At 42.9% G+C, this 15,053-nt stretch overlaps 1 protein-coding gene across 1 annotated transcript in view; it reads right to left on the bottom strand.

The window, feature by feature from the left end:
- The window catches only part of LOC122105758, a 175,663-nt gene that overhangs the window by 62,840 nt on the left and 97,770 nt on the right, over nucleotides 1-15,053 (bottom strand). The window contains exons 73-88 of the mRNA XM_042677043.1: nucleotides 14,357-14,511; nucleotides 12,931-13,099; nucleotides 12,565-12,661; nucleotides 11,528-11,640; nucleotides 10,378-10,503; nucleotides 9,171-9,299; nucleotides 8,817-8,927; nucleotides 8,457-8,519; nucleotides 5,898-6,032; nucleotides 5,343-5,430; nucleotides 4,034-4,172; nucleotides 2,441-2,574; nucleotides 2,278-2,312; nucleotides 2,071-2,187; nucleotides 1,256-1,404; nucleotides 584-668 (exon numbers count right to left, since the gene is read on the bottom strand). Of these exons, the coding sequence (XP_042532977.1) occupies nucleotides 584-668; nucleotides 1,256-1,404; nucleotides 2,071-2,187; nucleotides 2,278-2,312; nucleotides 2,441-2,574; nucleotides 4,034-4,172; nucleotides 5,343-5,430; nucleotides 5,898-6,032; nucleotides 8,457-8,519; nucleotides 8,817-8,927; nucleotides 9,171-9,299; nucleotides 10,378-10,503; nucleotides 11,528-11,640; nucleotides 12,565-12,661; nucleotides 12,931-13,099; nucleotides 14,357-14,511 (1,845 nt within the window). The remainder of the gene's footprint in view (nucleotides 1-583; nucleotides 669-1,255; nucleotides 1,405-2,070; nucleotides 2,188-2,277; nucleotides 2,313-2,440; nucleotides 2,575-4,033; nucleotides 4,173-5,342; nucleotides 5,431-5,897; nucleotides 6,033-8,456; nucleotides 8,520-8,816; nucleotides 8,928-9,170; nucleotides 9,300-10,377; nucleotides 10,504-11,527; nucleotides 11,641-12,564; nucleotides 12,662-12,930; nucleotides 13,100-14,356; nucleotides 14,512-15,053) is intronic.

Genomic DNA, 15,053 nt, shown 5'->3' with positions numbered 1-15,053 from the left:
GGGTGGGGGGAAATCACCATTTCCTTTCAGAATTACTCATCCTCTCTCTAAAAGGACAAGTTGAGTCTGAATTAAAGGAAAATTTTCAGGAAGTATTCCAAGTATTCAGATACGTTAATCAGAAGACTAACTGATCACAGACAAAGAAAAGAAATGGCTTTTTTCCCGCTTGCTAGCCCTATCACAGAAGGAAAGGAGGGATGGCCAAAGCCCATATGACACCATCCTTGACAGATGTTCTCCCAGGAGCTTTCAGCTTGTCGTTAACTGTGACACTGCCGTGTAAATAATTCATATCCTATTGCCCCCACCTGACTCTGTTCCTCCCATTTGTAATATCTAGAAACAGTTTCGAACATATAAGGTCATATTAGTCCTTCTGTGAATCTAACCATTATGCCAACTTAAAAAAATCATCTCAGAATAATTTCTGCTGCTCCAAAAGAAAGAAGAGAGATAAAGAAAAGAGACACAACAAGAAATTGTGTCTCAGGGTCACGCAACACAAAGGACAGCCTCTCCTCCCCTTGTCACCCAGCCTCACAGCTGGGAGCCTCCACCCATCCCAGGCCTCCACACTCACAGGCTCCAGGACAGGGCTGACCAGGAAGGCTGCGCCCAGCAGGAACTGACTGTCAATAGCCCAGGTCTCCCGGTCAGACAGAAACCTGGAAAAGGAAACGAAGTGTCACAGTCAGAGCCCCGGAAGAGCACTGCCCAAGGCCCTGAGAACAATTCAAGAATATACCAAGTCAGAAACCCAGTTGCTATCTTACACATTACTGACTTTAATAAGGAAGAGATAATCTCCACTATTCACAGGTCAGACCCCAAATTTCAGCAATGCTGTAGATATGTTTCCTTCTGGGAAACACCACAGTTCCTCAGCATGGCACATTGTCAGTGCAAGGGGCCCCCAGCCCTCTCGTCTCCCCTGGAATGCGCTCTTCCATCACCTGAGCACACTTGGCCTGGGCCCACAAAACCAGCTGCCATAAACATTAGGGATGTCTTTGTAAGACCAAATATGAAAGAAAGTATGCTTTCCTTTAGTTTCAACATTTGTATACTCAACAAACAGCCTCTCATCCATGACCATTCCTCAGTCTACTAATGCCAAATGTAGTATGGTTTCTGCCTGAAGGATTAAAAAGAAACCACATTTCCTCATTTGAGAAATGGATTGCAACAAATACCACCTTACAGAATGACAGGCATTGCCCAGTGCTCAGCAGGATTCCCTCTAGACACTCACTCATGGAGGAGAGGCCGCACCACAGTGACGCCCTCCGTGTTGGCCTTGTGCATCAACGTGTAGAGATATGGCAGCAGGGTGTATCTGGTCTCTATGACACTCCTCGAAAGATCCACAAAGGCAGCATCCCAGGACACAGGGTCTTGTCTCTAAAGAATGGGGGAAACTCTTTTCAGAACTGACTCTGCGGGTCTTGGAGAAAGTGCAGATATAAGATTCAAAGCCTAGTCTATGAAAGGAGGAAAATTGAGGAGAGGATAATTTGGGGCAGTGGGAAAGAATAATAAAAGGGATAAAGGGAATGATATTGATCAAGCTGGATTGTACTTGCAAACCAGCCTGTTGAATGGTAATTCCTGTGTACAATTACTTATAACAAAAATATAATTCATTTAAAAAGACCAAAGCAAATATAAAATGAACTTAGCCAAGGAGTCTGATAAGGGACAAAAGGTTGTCACAGATAGATTACTTTGGTATGAATCACTGACCAAGTTTACCTGCAGATTAGCTACAGATAAATGGAGAAATGGATGTTACTCCTTCTGAGAGCATTGCAATAACCTAGGAAATGTCATCAAAGATCTCTGCACAAAGCTGGTGAAATTTCCCCTAAAACTTCCCCCCCCCCACTCAGGCTACGTTGATCTAAACAAAAACCATCATTCCTATACCACTGAGAAACATGGTTCATTGAGGAAAGCTTGGCTGATTTAAAAAAGTTCCAACAAGTTTTCCAAGGGCATAAATTGTAGCTAGAAGTCTAGGGAATGTACAGGTGACCCTAATCATGAAAGTGGGGAGCAGATTCCTACCCTGGTCCCGATGGTGTTGTGGTTCCTGGAAAAGGGGTAGAAGGCCCCCAGCTGCATCCAGCGAGCACACATCTCATACTCCGCATCTTGAAAGAACCCACAGATGTCTGCCCCCGTCTGAAACAAGACACAACACAACGAGCCTCCTGCACAGTTCTCAGAGATGTGCCATCTCCGTGTCCATCAAGAGGAGCCAAGGTCACTTACGTAGGATATGCCAAAGAGGCTGAACTCCATCATGCCTGCAAGGAGAAGCACAGCTGGGTCAGGCCAGGCTCTCCTGACCTGCCTCCTCCTCCTCCTCCCTCACCAGGCTCCTAACCCCTGCCCTGGGGGGGAGGGGCAGAGCCCTGGGAGCAAAGCCACACACCAATGATAGATTTCTTCAGCTGGTCCCAGGCAGCTGTGTTGTCTCCCAGCCAGTGTCCTGCCCAGCGTCCAGAAGAAGGGAATGTGGAGCGGGTGATGACGATGCTTCTCTGCCCTGTCACCTCCTGCATGGCCCTGGTTGGAGGAAGCAGGGGGAGAACTGAGGCCGGAGCAGGCTTCAGAGCACCTGCATCCTCTTTCCTCACTCCTGTCCTGGGAACTTGGATCAAAGCAATGCTGCTGTCTGAATGGAGAGCATGTATTTCCCTCTGGTTGAAGGAGATATTCAGAGAAGACTGCCATTTCAGTGTTTCATGAAAAGTGCATCATGCAATAAACCACTGCCATGGTGTAAAAGACAAAGCCATCCTGTGTATTGACACAACACTCCATCTTCCATGGCAATCTAGAAAATGAGACTGGCTGATGGAGGGATTCCACAATAGAAAGTGGAAAGGAATGCAAGAGTTAGAGTTAACCTTTCTATCCTTTTTACTGAACATAAAGCTCTGACCCCAGAGACTTCAGAGAAATCGAACCCCCACATCTCTACACTTTTTCCTCAAGACAGAAACCTACTAGTAAACTGTTCCCAGACCTATTAGGATGCCATACCCCAGAGAAAGCCTACTGCATTGTTACTATCAACATCCAGCTAGTTCCTGCACAGCAGCAGTTCATGAGAGCAGTGTGCACTCTGTAGTTTGAATCTCTTTTCCTGTTTGAAGACCCACAGTCTAAAGACAGGAATTTTCAGATAAGAATCTAACAACAGCATCCTCAAGTAAGACTCTTGGGGTAAAAGGGAAATAAGAACTCAATAACTAAGGCTCCAATAAAAATTACAGCAACAAAGACTTGAATCAATAAGTATAATCCCAAAGCCTACCTCTGACTCATTGTAGTTAGAAAAATGTCTTTTCACAACCATACTCTACCAGTTACGTGTATACTTTTCTACATGTAATGAACTTAAGTAAAGCAGTCCTGACAGGTCCTAAAATTAGTTTCTTATGCAGGACTCAAGGATTCTGTCTCTCCTACTGGAAGCTTGAGCCACCCCCTCCCCGATCCTGTCTTTGAGAACTCCATGGCATTCCACCAGTCAGTCACAGAATGAAGCAAATTTCCTTCTAATCTTTTCTTTAGGGCAATTGGTATTACTGAGCTGGAAAAAATACCTAGCCTATAATATGAAATAAATAGAGATAATTAGCTATTGAAGTGAAACATTATTGTCTAGCCCATCACATTCCTGTGTTCACACTAAGGTGAGTAACACATTGAATATAATGACACTAACTAATATCTACATGGAACACCATGTATATTAAATAATAATTGGTGTATCACTGTGCATACATCAATCCACCATCAGGACTGTCAGTACTTCACTGATGCAAGCATGCCTTTTTAACACAAGCATCTCATTCCACAGTAACGTATTATTTATTGAAAGAACAAAAATTACCACATTGATGGCAATCATCTCTGGTGGGCGCTTATAATGGGGTTTGAAAGGTTAAGTAGGGAAGCTGTATCCATCACTGTTTCTATCCTCAGGACCCAGCTGGAGAAGGGAGACACAACTCACTCGTAGGTGGGTCTGGTCTGGGACCAGCCATACAGGCTGTGGACGTCGTAGTGCCGCACCCGCGAGCCGTCTGGGAGGATCTGCTCGCTCTCCATGCACAGTGTCTTGCTGCTCAGGCCTCTGTCCCTGCCTGCCAAATCTAAGGGGCACGGGGAGGAAACACAGAGCTGATATCTTCAAACACGAAAATGTTTTTATGGCATTTGACTCTGGACCTTAAGACTAAATTCACTTCTGAATGGCCTCTCCGCCTCACCAGTCACAGAACAGTGCACTTGGTGAGTTGCGCTAGTTCTGCACGTATTTTCCATATCAACATGACTGGAAAAAGTACAGATGTCAGAAACGACAGAGACTTTTCATGCATTTACTACACAGCAGGCCCTGATCCAGGCCTTTGGGGAGGAAAGGAAAGGCAGGTCCTGGGGCTTGAATTCTGGGCCTGGGCGCTGTCACTCAGCTTCTTTTGCTTAAGGCTAGTGCTCTACCACTTGTGCAACAGCACAAATTCTGGCTTTTCGAGTAGTTTATTGGAGATAAGAGTCTCCCGTAGTTTCCTGCCCAGGTTGGATTTGAACAACTATCCTCAGATCTCAACCTCTTGGATAACTCACATGAGGTACCCCAGGTAGCATGAGCCTCTATCCTTTATAATTCTTATAAAAATCTCCACAGATTATAAAGGGTTATCTATATCTTACATTTTAGAAAGTTAAGATTTGGAAACAATGCAAAGTTCATGAAATTTTACACAAGTCAAGGAAAATAACTGAAATGGAGACATACAAGCACAAAGGTAACTACATAGTCCTTAGGTCTTATGACAAAGGAAATCAGTTTCATCATACCCACTGATGGCAAAAGACATTCCTGTGGATACATTACTGAGAAACTAAGAAATCTAGCTATGAAAATCATTTAGAGATACAGAAAATACAGCCATTGTATTCCTCATACATTATGTAAAAGCTGAACACTGCAACTTGAGGCCAGAGATGGTATGGACAGAACTAGGGGAGAACTACAGAAGGGTGACATTGACCATGATGCATTGCACCTCTGGAATTGAAACCCCTTTGGACAACTACTACATATAATAAAGAGCTTCTTGGCCCAATTGCAGAAATTCTCTAATAAACTGAACACATCCCATGCAAGAAAGCCCTGTCTGTGCTATTTACTGGCCCCCACTAAACCAGAGTTCTATAAGGACTGGCCCTCAGTGATCAGGCTAAACCTCTGCAGGTTGGGGTTGGGCAGAATTTGTCTAGCCATGTCTTGGCTGATTAAGGAGGCCCCGGGTCCTTACGTGGCATGTAGGGAGGGCGGTTCAGAGTTGTATCCCTGCAGCCAGGAGCAACTGCCCCGTTCACGAAGCTCGAAGGTTCATTCATATCCTACAAATGTCACATACACACACATATACACATATACATGGTGTAGTTATAAAGACAATAACACTATGTCAACTCAATAGTGGATAAATAATTTCACCATCTCACAGTTCCAGGTGATGCTGGCCAGAGGGTTTCATCACATGAAGGAAAAAAATTAGCTAAAAATAGCAATTCATCTCTACCTACTGACTGCCCAAGAGTGTTATATAAAAAGATTCCCTGCAGTGCAAGCAGCGTTCTAATAAATTAGTAGTAATCACCCTAGGTATTTCACAGCAGAAATTTATGCCTTATACAAGTGCACAGTATAAAGGGTCTCTGGGCTGATTTGGGAAAAGTACAGTCTGAAATGTCCAAAATCTTTCTTAAAGGAATGTTAGTGTCTTGACTAAGGTCAGTGATCGTACGCAAGTTGAGGTTCACACAACAGCTAACCGTGTGTACACAGACAAGCACCCTGTACTCACAATCCACATGCCATCAAACTTCAAGCTCTTCTCTGGACTCTGTGGATTGGTGTAGACCTCTTCCATTTCCCTCTTCCACCACAGAGCAGTCGAGTTCCGGAAAAAGTCTGGGAAGGCCACATAAGCTCTGTATTGCTATGAAAATAAAACACAATTCATTTGTTCCAGAACAAGTACACAAGACAGCAAACAGGACAAGTACTGAAATCTTTAATTCATGCTAATACTTGTACAGCATGGGGGTAGAGAGTGTGAGAGATAGTCTGAATAGCTCCTTTATAATATAAAGTTTTTAGATTTCTGCAAAAAAAGAAGTACAAAGAAGAGAGATAAGCACAAACTATACATCCTTTATGCAATTGGAAAACATATATACACTTTTTCTCCTCCCCATACATACACGAATGGTGATAACCAATTCACTGAACTCACAGTCCTAGGCTTAAAACTTGATCCTCAAATGACCTCTCACTTCCCAAGGACTTTACAGAAACAAAGGAGCAAGGAACAGACTGCTGCTAGCAGGGTCAGACTTCAGATGCACTGTGCAAGTTTGGAAGAATCATCCAGTTGCTATCCCCTCTAGGAACTAGGTGTCAGTAAGGCCCCAGGTGAGGCTATCGCTCTCTTTGGGGACCTTAGTTCTGGCTAATTTCAGGATCCCATGAAACCCTAGTTGTGTGTAAGGAGAAAGTTTCAGCCTCCCTTTTTTTCCTTCTTTCCTCAAATAATAAAACAAACGTCAAATCTAACCATCAAAATGGAATCCAAGGTCTCATTCCTTCACTACATTGAAACTGTTTAGAGAACAAGAACTTTAATTTATAGTCTCTATTTTCTTTGTCAAAGTTGAACTGAAGTCATCAAGCCCTTGCACAGATTTTTCATTTATGGCTGCCATGTACCAATTGACCTACACTTCTTGTTTTTTGCTGGATAATTGGAGACAAGAGTCACACAAGTTTATCTACCCAAACTGGGTTCATACTTCAATTCTAAAATCTCAGACTTCTGAGTAGCTATAGGCACAAGCCACTGGCACCCACCTTAATAAAGACTGTATCGTTAATCTCCATATCCACTCTAGGCTAACTTTAGAGTCTGTTAACTAATAAGTTAATGAGAATGAACACTAGTTATATACTTGGTCATATTAATAATAATGTAATAATAAGAAACAAAGGTTCAGGTATGCATTCACACCATCATACAACAGCAAACATAAAAAAGCCTTTCTGCCACTCCATGTTTCTTCATGTAGAAGGTGATGGTCCTTGGTGTATTCAGTAAATGCCTTTTCCTGGGTGGATCTCTGTGTTATGAGAATCAATGAGCTAAAAAACACTGGTGTCAAGGGTAGATAGGATGTCAGAGAGAACACCAGGCTTGAGAGAATGTAGCCTTTCACAAACTAGACCAACTTATATTGCTGTGCTGAACACACAGAGACCAGCTTCATCCCTTCGGACGTGGCAGGTGTTCTGAAATAAGGTTTTGTTTAATATCCTAGATTCCCTGTCCAGGTGACCAAAGCAACCTATGCTATGACAAATATCCTGCCTATGAAGAGTAATTGTTGAAGAGTTAAGGGTAAGACAAGGTACTTGCTCTCTAGAAGAATTCCTATCACAGCCCTGAGAGCCTAGCTCACAGGTACTCATAGAACATTTGATAGCAAAGCAAACATGCGTTGAATAAGTCCAAATGAATTAGTTCACTGGGTCCAAACCTGAGCCAAATGATAAGACCAAAGTTATCCTGGACATATATTCATTCAAGCAAACTATCATAATGAGTGAAAAATGAGATCCAAATTCCTGAGCTACCTCTGTCTATTACAAGCAAAATTTTAATAGAAACCTCAAAATTAAGTGTCCAAAATAAATTTAGAAACCTAAGATAAAAGTTTGGACCATAATTTATCATTGTGGACATGGACATATTTCTCCACAAGTTTAAGAAGTAAAGAATGGGCTGGGAAGTAGGATCAGTGGTTGAGTGCTTGCCTCGCACACATGAGACCTAGAGTTTGATTCCTCAGCACCACTTAAGCAGCATAAAGCCAGAAGTGACACTGTGGATCAAGTGGTAGGGAGCTAGCCTTGAGCTGTATTGCTTGGGACAGTGCCCAGACTCAGAGTTCAGCCTCCAGAATCTACCAAATAAATAAATAAATAAATGAAATAAAGAGAAAAAAAAACCTCAATCACTAAGGCAGACATTAGGTAATACTCCTCAAGGGTTATTCATGGCCACCACAACAACCACAAGAACAAGAATAATTTAGAGAAAAGGTAAGACTTCTTGAAGTTATCATGGCCTTTGAAATCTGGCAGCCTTGGATTTGAATTCACTGTTGCATTGCTGACATCAAGGAGGAGTAAAAAGTCCCCAGAGCCTCAGCCAAAGACAAGAATACTTAGGTCTCAGTTGTAAGCAGAGCATTGCTGCATGTAGTCATTACCACACAGACTGACTTGCCAAAATTGAACAGGATTCTGGGCATGGCTGTCCCTTCTTGGTAACTGACTTCAGTCATTATTCACAAAAACATCTTACCTCCACTTGGCTGTCCCAGTCCAGAGAACTGTTAACCACAATATTAGGGAAATCTGGCCAGACCTAAGTACAGAAACAAGTTCAACAGCAATGCACCAGATATTTTCCTATACAGAGTATTCCCTAAGAAGTCACAAACCATGGGCCTAGGGACCATATAATTTGTTTAGTATGTACAGTTGATCTAAAAGAAAGTGGATTCCATAGAGCCTTTAGATCAACACATAGTGATTGAAGTATGAAAACTACTGATCTAAGATAAGAACTCAAGTGAAAAAGGACAATATATATAAGGAAAAGATATACTAACATTGTCCCCACCCCAGGCGAGGTGTTAGGGGATCAGTCCTTAGATCATACCTTGCCCCAGACAATTCCTCCATCATTGGGAAACTTGATGAAGACATCATCCTCCACACCACGAGTGAAGGCAGGATAGGGCTCTGTCTCATTGCCAGAAATGGCTGGGTCCTGAAACCAAAGCACAAATCAGACAGAAAGACACATGCAGAGAATGGCCAGGGACACAACACAGCTCTTCCACAAACATCTTCCTTACATTATACTTGAACTTTAAGTGACTGAGATGCTGCTAAATACCTTTTCCATGGAACTTCAACCTTTCCTTGTGTACCATGGAAGGAAACACAGTGCGGGCCTTCCCCACCCATTCCCCTTCATCCTCCCAGACCACAGATTCCCACGAGCTCTGACCAGAATGAGGATGACCCGCATGCCAGCGGCCTTCATGCGGTTGATCAGGGCGGGCAACCCAGAGAACTTGGGGCTGAGGGTGAAGTCCAGCTGCCGCTCCATGTAGTCGATGTCCGAGTACTGCACGTCCTGGGGAGGACACAGGGGGCTGAGTGATAGCTGGGGCCTCAAGGCCAGGTTCCCAGGAGAACCACTCTCCACCCCCCGTGCCTCCTTCTGACTCAGCTCCCAGCTCTGTCATTTCTCAGTTATAGATACGGGTGAATATACATGGTCGTTCAACTTTCACTCACAAAATATAAAGGAAAATATCTAAGTCAGGAGAAAAATAGGAAGATAAGACCTAGATGGTGGGTTATTAAGAAAATCAACAAAAACACTGGGTGAGAAAGTGCTTTATAAACTGCTAACATAAGGAGTCAGTCTGGATGTCTCCACTATGAAGACACCCTTGGCTTCGATGGTTCATGAAAACTGTTTCCTCCTCAGTCCTACTACCCAACAGACAGTAAGTCTATGAGAAAGCAAAGCAGCACTGGGGCTGGGAAGGTGGCCCAGTGGTAGAGCGCTTGCCTTGCATGCATGAGGCCCTGGGTTCGATTCCTCAGCACCACATAAGCAAAAAGAAAAAGCCGGAAGTGGTGCTGTGGCTCAAGTGGTAGAACACTAGCCTTGAGCGGAAGAGCTGAGGGACAGCGCCAAGGCCCAGAGTTCAGGCCCCATGACCGGACCCAAAAATAAAAATAAAAAAAGAAAGCAAAGAAGCACAAACACATGTACTTCCCGTCGAAGGTGCTGACTCAGTAGTGAGCAGACACAGTTTCCTCATTAGAAAAGGTATGCATAGGATGGTTGTGTGCAATTTAGATACTATTATAAGCAACTGAATAAAAACTGGAAGGAAATAAAAACTAAAGTGGGTAGGCGAGCAGATCTGATTATTGGTTGTTCTTGTGCTAAGTGGATAGAATTTGTTGTATTGCTGTGTGCTTTTCCTGAGACTCATCCCTAGCTTTTGTATGTAGTCAGTGAGTGCCTCAGAGTCCCATGCAGGCCTTGCTGCCCCACCCATAGATGCTGACCTGAGCACCTAGCACTTGGTACACTTGTAGAACCTCACAAAACTCCAGACCAAAACTGAGACCCAGAGACAGGTGAATTAGGTACGAGACCACAGAGTAGCCTGTTATCCATGGTGTATACATACATAGGGGATCTGTGCGGCCACCATCTCATCATACAAGCTGGAGATCTCAGCATCATTCTCGTATCCATAGCGACACAGCTGGAACCCCAGGGACCAGTAAGGCACCATGACAGGCCGGCCAATCACCTGCAAATGACACCAAATGCTGGTGAATACTCGTTTTTTTAAACAAGAAGTCACACTTTGAAGTTAATTATGAAGTAAGGACAAGCTTATTGCAGTGTTCCAAGCTAGAAAACTAACAAATTCAAATTCACAAAAGGATAATAGTACTCAACTCCCTAGGGAAAACCCTTCTATTAGGCCTGAGCTCATTCTGAAGGAATTCTGGGAAGTACTTTTTTTTTCTTCATTCATAGATGCAGTCTATCTAACTTACTAGTGAAGAACCAAGAATACGGGATCAAATTCTGTAAGTTAACCCATACATTGAATGCCTTGCTATTTGAGTAATCTCATTGTGTTGCATTCTCCTTTGAATTGGAAATTATCTTAGTGTCTGTCTCATAGTGTTTTCGTGAGGTCTGAATGCATTAACATACCAGATGCGATAATTATTACAAGTTTGTTATTTCTGTTACACACCACGCATTGTATTGATTTCCTTCTACCATACCTTCTGTCATGACCACTCCTATCACCATCATCACCACCATGAAGTGTAAAGTCAACCGCTTTGCAACCAACTTATCACAACCACCGTTAGCATTCTCAAAACCTTCACTATTGACATCATCAAAAGCATCAATGCCATCATCAGCACCATCACCTTCACGATCACCATTCTCAAACACATTCCCACCACCATCACATCCGTCATCACAACCACTACCATCATCATTCTTATTATCCTCTCCACTATCACCAACATTACCACCATCATCCACCATAATGATCATTATCATCACTACACCTACTATTAGTATTACCACTACCATGACTTAACCTCCTCAACTATTACTCTGCAATAATGAGAGGTTATGAATTTAACAGGTATTAGAAGGTATTTATTGCTCCCTAGTTTATAACATACCTGTAATGAAAAAGCCCAAATTCTGATGATCACAGTGAGAGATATAAAAATGAATACAAGATTTGGAACATGGACTTGCTGCATGAGCACTTGACAGACAAGTGAATTCACACCTACCTCAGTGTACTGCTGCGTGACAAGCTCTGGAGTTGGTCCCAGGAACACATAAAAGTCCAGGACTCCTCCTGTGGTGCGGTATGTCAGGGCCGGCATGGGCTGGAAAGTCACATCTGAAAATAGAGGGAAAGGTGAACTGAGCTGCCTGCAAAGCTTCAGCATGAGAAGACATACAGACCGCAATACAATACTTTCTCTTTTACTGTAAAGTATTGAGTAGATGTTCTATATTCAACTCACATAAGAGAAGGATACAGGTGGACCCATTGCAACAATGAGAAGTACAAGTCGTTATGTCAAAAATGAACTTTACAACTTTGGAGGTGGGGGTGGCGGGGAGGATTGTGTGGGAGGAGCAAGGGGAGGATGTCAAGGTATGGGAAGGAGAAACAATAGAGGAGGCAACAATGCTTGATAAGAAATGTACTCATTATCTTGCCCATGTAATTGTAACCCATCTGTACAGTATTTTCACAATAAAAAATAAATCAATAAAAAAGAAATTCTACAAGGCTCTCATCCATGAACAATCTCCGTGGATTTGCTTTACTATTTTAGTGTGTTGAGGCTTATTAAAATAGTCTTGAACTCATATGACATAGGTATCCATGGATACTTGACAGTTTGTTCAATAAAAAACACTTCATCAAAACGTTGCATAGTCCCAGAATGAGGAAACTGCCATTGACAACTTGTTATTATTCCATGAATTATCAGACTATTATCTAGACAACTCTTCCTAGTACTTTTGTGCTTCAGTAGGAGTTCTCTAACTCACAGCTTCACATTATTTCAGATAACTAGGCCATGCCCAGGCACCACTTGGTTTTGTGATCACTTAATGGTAATTATTTGCAAAATTAATATTTTAATTATATCTTTTAACCACATGTTATTAGAGTAAAATTCACAGAAGTAAGAAAATAAAAAGACTGTAACAATGATAATATTCATAATGGGCTGCTGGGTCACAGACAACCTGATAGAACTAGAGAACAATTCATATTAAGGAAGAGGGGCCACAGGCGTGTGCCTACCCATGGCATTGCTGTTGAGCAGGAGCACTCCGTGGGCACTGCCGTCCTCCTCCAGGCCCATGTAGTACGGGTGGACGCCATAGGAATTCTTCTTGTACTGAGAGTCATGGGGAGAAGTGGGTAGAGTGAGAAGACATTGCATCTGAGAAGGAACGTCAACAAAAACTCACGGGCCTACATTCTCCTGCAACTAACTTCAACACATGAGATCAAAGGAGCTGGAGGAATGGTCACAGGACAGAAGCAGAAGGGGATGATTCACTGCAGTCAGGGAAGAGGAAGCACAGAGGCACCCATAGGGCTTCACAGGCATGCAGTGTGGGTGCAGAAAAGGGAGTGTAGACTCTGCCAATGCTCTGTCCTTACCCCCGGGGGCTCGTCTCTGGAGAACATGCCCCACGTGTGCCAGTTCAAGTCTCTCCTATAGGCCGTGTGCTCCGTTTCCCCAAAGCCATAGATGTACTGGGACGGGAGGCGGGTGGAGATGCGGATGAACATGTCATTGAAGGTGAAGCCCAGGACCTGAGAGTCCCAGCTGCAAGGCAAAGGCCAAGGTGGACAAGGAAGTGAGCTCCCCGGGAATTCCTTCCGGCAGCTGACTTCTCAAGCAATGCACCCTACATTCTTCCCCATCTCCCAGAAACCCAAATCCAGTTTCTCCATAGATCCACAATGAGGTGTCTAAAGGCACCTCTCTTTTCCTGTTCTTCCTTTTTAAGTGCCTTCTCATGAAACTGCTTTTAATGCCTGCAAGGCTGTCACTGAGGAGAGGCCTCACTGATACCTATTTTGCACCCTCATCCACTCGCTGATACCCCAGCTCCTTTTTGCACACAAAGGAATAGTACAGTGCCAGGTTCTGCCTGCTATAGCTTACTAACTTATTACTTGCTTATTCTATCACCAATGCTCTTCCCCCACCTCCACAAGCTCAAATGGGTGGCCACTTTTCATCCAAGTTCTAATCCATGTTCTCTCATTCTTATGTAAGTTGGGCCCTATGGATGAGTTTCCTCCAGCAAATTGCATGTGGGAGTGAGATGGGCCAACCCCCAGGAGACACATGCATACTTCTTGGCTTTGGTGTCATCTTTTCTGTAAGTTGTGACTCTGCAGGGACAAACTGAGACTTGTTTTGCTTCCACAGTTATGACTAAAGGTGTCCATAAATCTCAATCTGTCTCTCTGTCTCTTTCCCCCCTCCCTCTCTAATATCCCCCCACACTCACACACAGGGATATACATATATATGCATATATATGCATATAAATATATAAATTGTTTCTCCTAATGAAGACAAAATCAAGAGTTAGGCTGGAGGTTCAATTCTCAGATATTCTTTTTCCATCACAGTGTTAAAACAGTTCCCCAAAGACACACCCACGTGCACACACACACATATACACACACACACACACACACAGAAACTCTTACTCTACTCTTTCCCCTAATACTACACATCACCTTAACATCTTTGCTTCTTTAATATAATTTAAACTATGTTTTTCATGAGGAGAGACATCTCTTCTGAGTATAACCACAGTACCTTAAACAGCACCTAATCCACAGAAGGCATCCATAAATATTTGTTGAAGGAATTCCTAGTTACCAGAAACTGCCTCAGTAGGTTCTAAATACAAAGATTGCCCAAAAACACACCTAAAGGACATAGCTTAGCAGTGGGTCTGGAATGCACAGGGGTAATCTCTCAGACAGAGCATATGCAACCACTGAGGCCCTGGTAGAGATGTCCATGTAACCTTCAGTCCCCAATCCAACCAGGGCCACTTACATGACAGTGCCTGTACTCTTGCGGCGAATTTCAATCCCAAATGGATTCTCCTTAATGAGAACCTCATAGAGACGGGCCTCAGAGGAGCTGGATGGAGTGCTGGGAATGTTCAGAGGGACTGGGACTTCATAACGGCTGTTGCTGGGATCATAAATCTAAGTCAGAGGAAAGTGATTTTAGCAGATCATGCAGAGAGGGTACATACATTCTGCTGTTGTGTCAGACATAGGGAAATCATACGTAATAATATTGTATCATCTAACTCAAAATAGCCATGAAATATGAATTACAATATTTTTAATCACAAGAAAGCATAGCTATTTGAGCTGATGGGAAAATTGAACAACAAGTTGTCCAATTCACAATATCTAAGTGTGCTAAAACAATGCAATACAAACCAAAAAGAAGCATGAGTGTTATCTGTGAAATCAAAATTTTAGGCAAAATTAGATCTTTAAATGTGTATCATAGCAGAGCTTTGTCAGCATTGGAGCAAACAGAGACGTTATATCTTTCCTTTAAGCTCTTAAAGAACAACTTTAAATCCAAAACTTTGAATTGAACCTGTCAGATCTCATATGTGAAGAGCTTTATTACAATAATACAGGTACTTTGACTTTGGTACTTGCATGAAAGGCATTCAAAAGCCAGTAGGGCAGTTATCAATGTATTCCTTATTATTCCATATGTGTGCATA

This window comes from Dipodomys spectabilis, unplaced genomic scaffold (genome assembly GCF_019054845.1).
Source record: "Dipodomys spectabilis isolate Male_0828 unplaced genomic scaffold, ASM1905484v1 ptg000034l, whole genome shotgun sequence".
Taxonomy (NCBI): Eukaryota; Metazoa; Chordata; class Mammalia; order Rodentia; family Heteromyidae; genus Dipodomys; species Dipodomys spectabilis.
This window is presented reverse-complemented; position numbering and strand designations above follow the sequence as displayed.